Genomic DNA, 1,824 nt, shown 5'->3' on the forward strand with positions numbered 1-1,824 from the left:
ACGTGGTAATCGGCGAGGGCTTTGGCTTCGAGGTGACACACGAGGTCAAGAACCTGCTCTACATGTTCTTTGGAGGAAGCCTGGCCGTGTGTGTCTGGAAGTGCTCCTAGTATCAACAACCAAATTTGATCTATAGATCTGTCTGTCCATCTACACTTATATACACACATAAAGGTATAGTGGATTTGGCTATTTCAGCCACACCCGCTGACTGGTGTATAAAATAGAGCACACAGCCATGCAATCTCTATAGACAAGCATTGGCAGTAGAATGGCCTTACTGAAGAGCTCAGTGACTTTCAACGTGGCACCGTCATAGGATGCCACCTTTCCAACAAGTCAGTTCGTCAAATTTCTGACCTGCTAGAGCTGCCCTGGTCAACTGTAAATGCTGTTATTGTGAAGTGGAAACGTCTAGGAGCAACAATGGCTCAGCCGTGAAGTGGTAGGCCACACAAGCTCACAGAACAGGACCGCTGATGCGCGTAGCATGTAAAAATGGTCTGTCCTCAGTTGCAACACTCACTACTATCTATCTGTCCATGGATCATCTCTCTCTGTCGGTTAGCTTTCTCTTTCTTATTCTCTCCCGTCTGAATTGAGTTACTGTATCCTGTCCAATTGGACTTGTTCTTAAAATGCTGTGTGTGAATTCACTTCGACACAAATGAAATGCAGCCAGGGTCTCCAATATCTGTGTGTGTGTGTGTGTGTGTGTGTGTGTGTGTGTGTGTGTGTGTGTGTGTGTGTGTGTGTGTGTGTGTGTGTGACACTTCTCATTCATTCCATTCAATATGTTTTAGTATTTTATAATTGTAAGTATGTGTAAATACTTTGATGCCGATTGGATTTTTAAAATATTTTTCAGTTTTTTACAGATACAGTACATACAACTGTTATTGACAAACAATTTGTTAGTATTTGTAGCTGACAGGTTGATACTGATGTGATTGATTTTCTGTTTGAAATGAACTGATTGTGAATTAAAACCTGAATTGTACTGAGAAACGTACTCACTATGAGTGTTATTGTCTAGTTGTCTGTGTAGTAGAGCCTCTCTTTCACATCTTTCTCTATTTGATAACTCTCTTCTTTCTATCTTCTTTAAATGGTACATAGAGAGGGGTAACCAATTTTGAGAAGAGGAGACAGAGACTTGATGATTTGATTTGTGGAAGACATGTTCTTGGGATTACAGAATGTCCTAACACTCATTGGTTACTAGAGACCTGGTTGGTTTCTATAGGGACATGGTTACATGGGGATAGAATATGGTTGCTATAGGGACATGGTTACATGGATATAGAATATGGTTGCTATAGGGACATGGTTACATGGGGATAGAATATGGTTGCTATAGGGACATGGGGATAGAATATGGTTGCTATAGGGACATGGTTACATGGGGATAGAATATGGTTGCTATAGGGACATGGTTACATGGGGATATAATATGGTTGCTATAGGGACATGGTTACATGGATATAGAATATGGTTGCTATAGGGACATGGTTACATGGTGATAGAATATGGTTGCTATAGGGACATGGTTACATGGGGATAGAATATGGTTGCTATAGGGACATGGTTACATGGATATAGAATATGGTTGCTATAGGGACATGGTTACATGGGGATAGAATATGGTTGCTGTAGGGACATGGTTACATGGGGATAGAATATGGTTGCTATAGGGACATGGTTACATGGATATAGAATATGGTTGCTATAGGGACATGGTTACATGGGGATATAATATGGTTGCTATAGGGACATGGGGATAGAATATGGTTGCTATAGGGACATGGTTACATGGGGATAGAA

The 1,824-nt window shown here is 40.9% G+C and overlaps 1 protein-coding gene across 2 annotated transcripts in view; it reads left to right on the forward strand.

Moving 5' to 3' along the window:
* LOC139370181 (dynein axonemal light chain 4) overlaps window positions 1-1,008 on the forward strand; it is a 3,283-nt gene extending 2,275 nt beyond the window's left edge. The window contains exon 4 of one of the 2 annotated variants that reach the window (XM_071109518.1): window positions 1-1,008. This exon is cut by the window's left edge and continues 55 nt beyond it. In XM_071109518.1, coding sequence (XP_070965619.1) covers window positions 1-110 — 110 coding nt within the window. In that variant the 3' untranslated portion in view covers window positions 111-1,008. The other variant, XM_071109519.1, reaches the window with a different exon arrangement.
* Window positions 1,009-1,824: the final 816 nt, after the last annotated feature.

Source organism: Oncorhynchus clarkii, chromosome 17 (genome assembly GCF_045791955.1).
Source record: "Oncorhynchus clarkii lewisi isolate Uvic-CL-2024 chromosome 17, UVic_Ocla_1.0, whole genome shotgun sequence".
Lineage (NCBI taxonomy): Eukaryota > Metazoa > Chordata > Actinopteri > Salmoniformes > Salmonidae > Oncorhynchus > Oncorhynchus clarkii.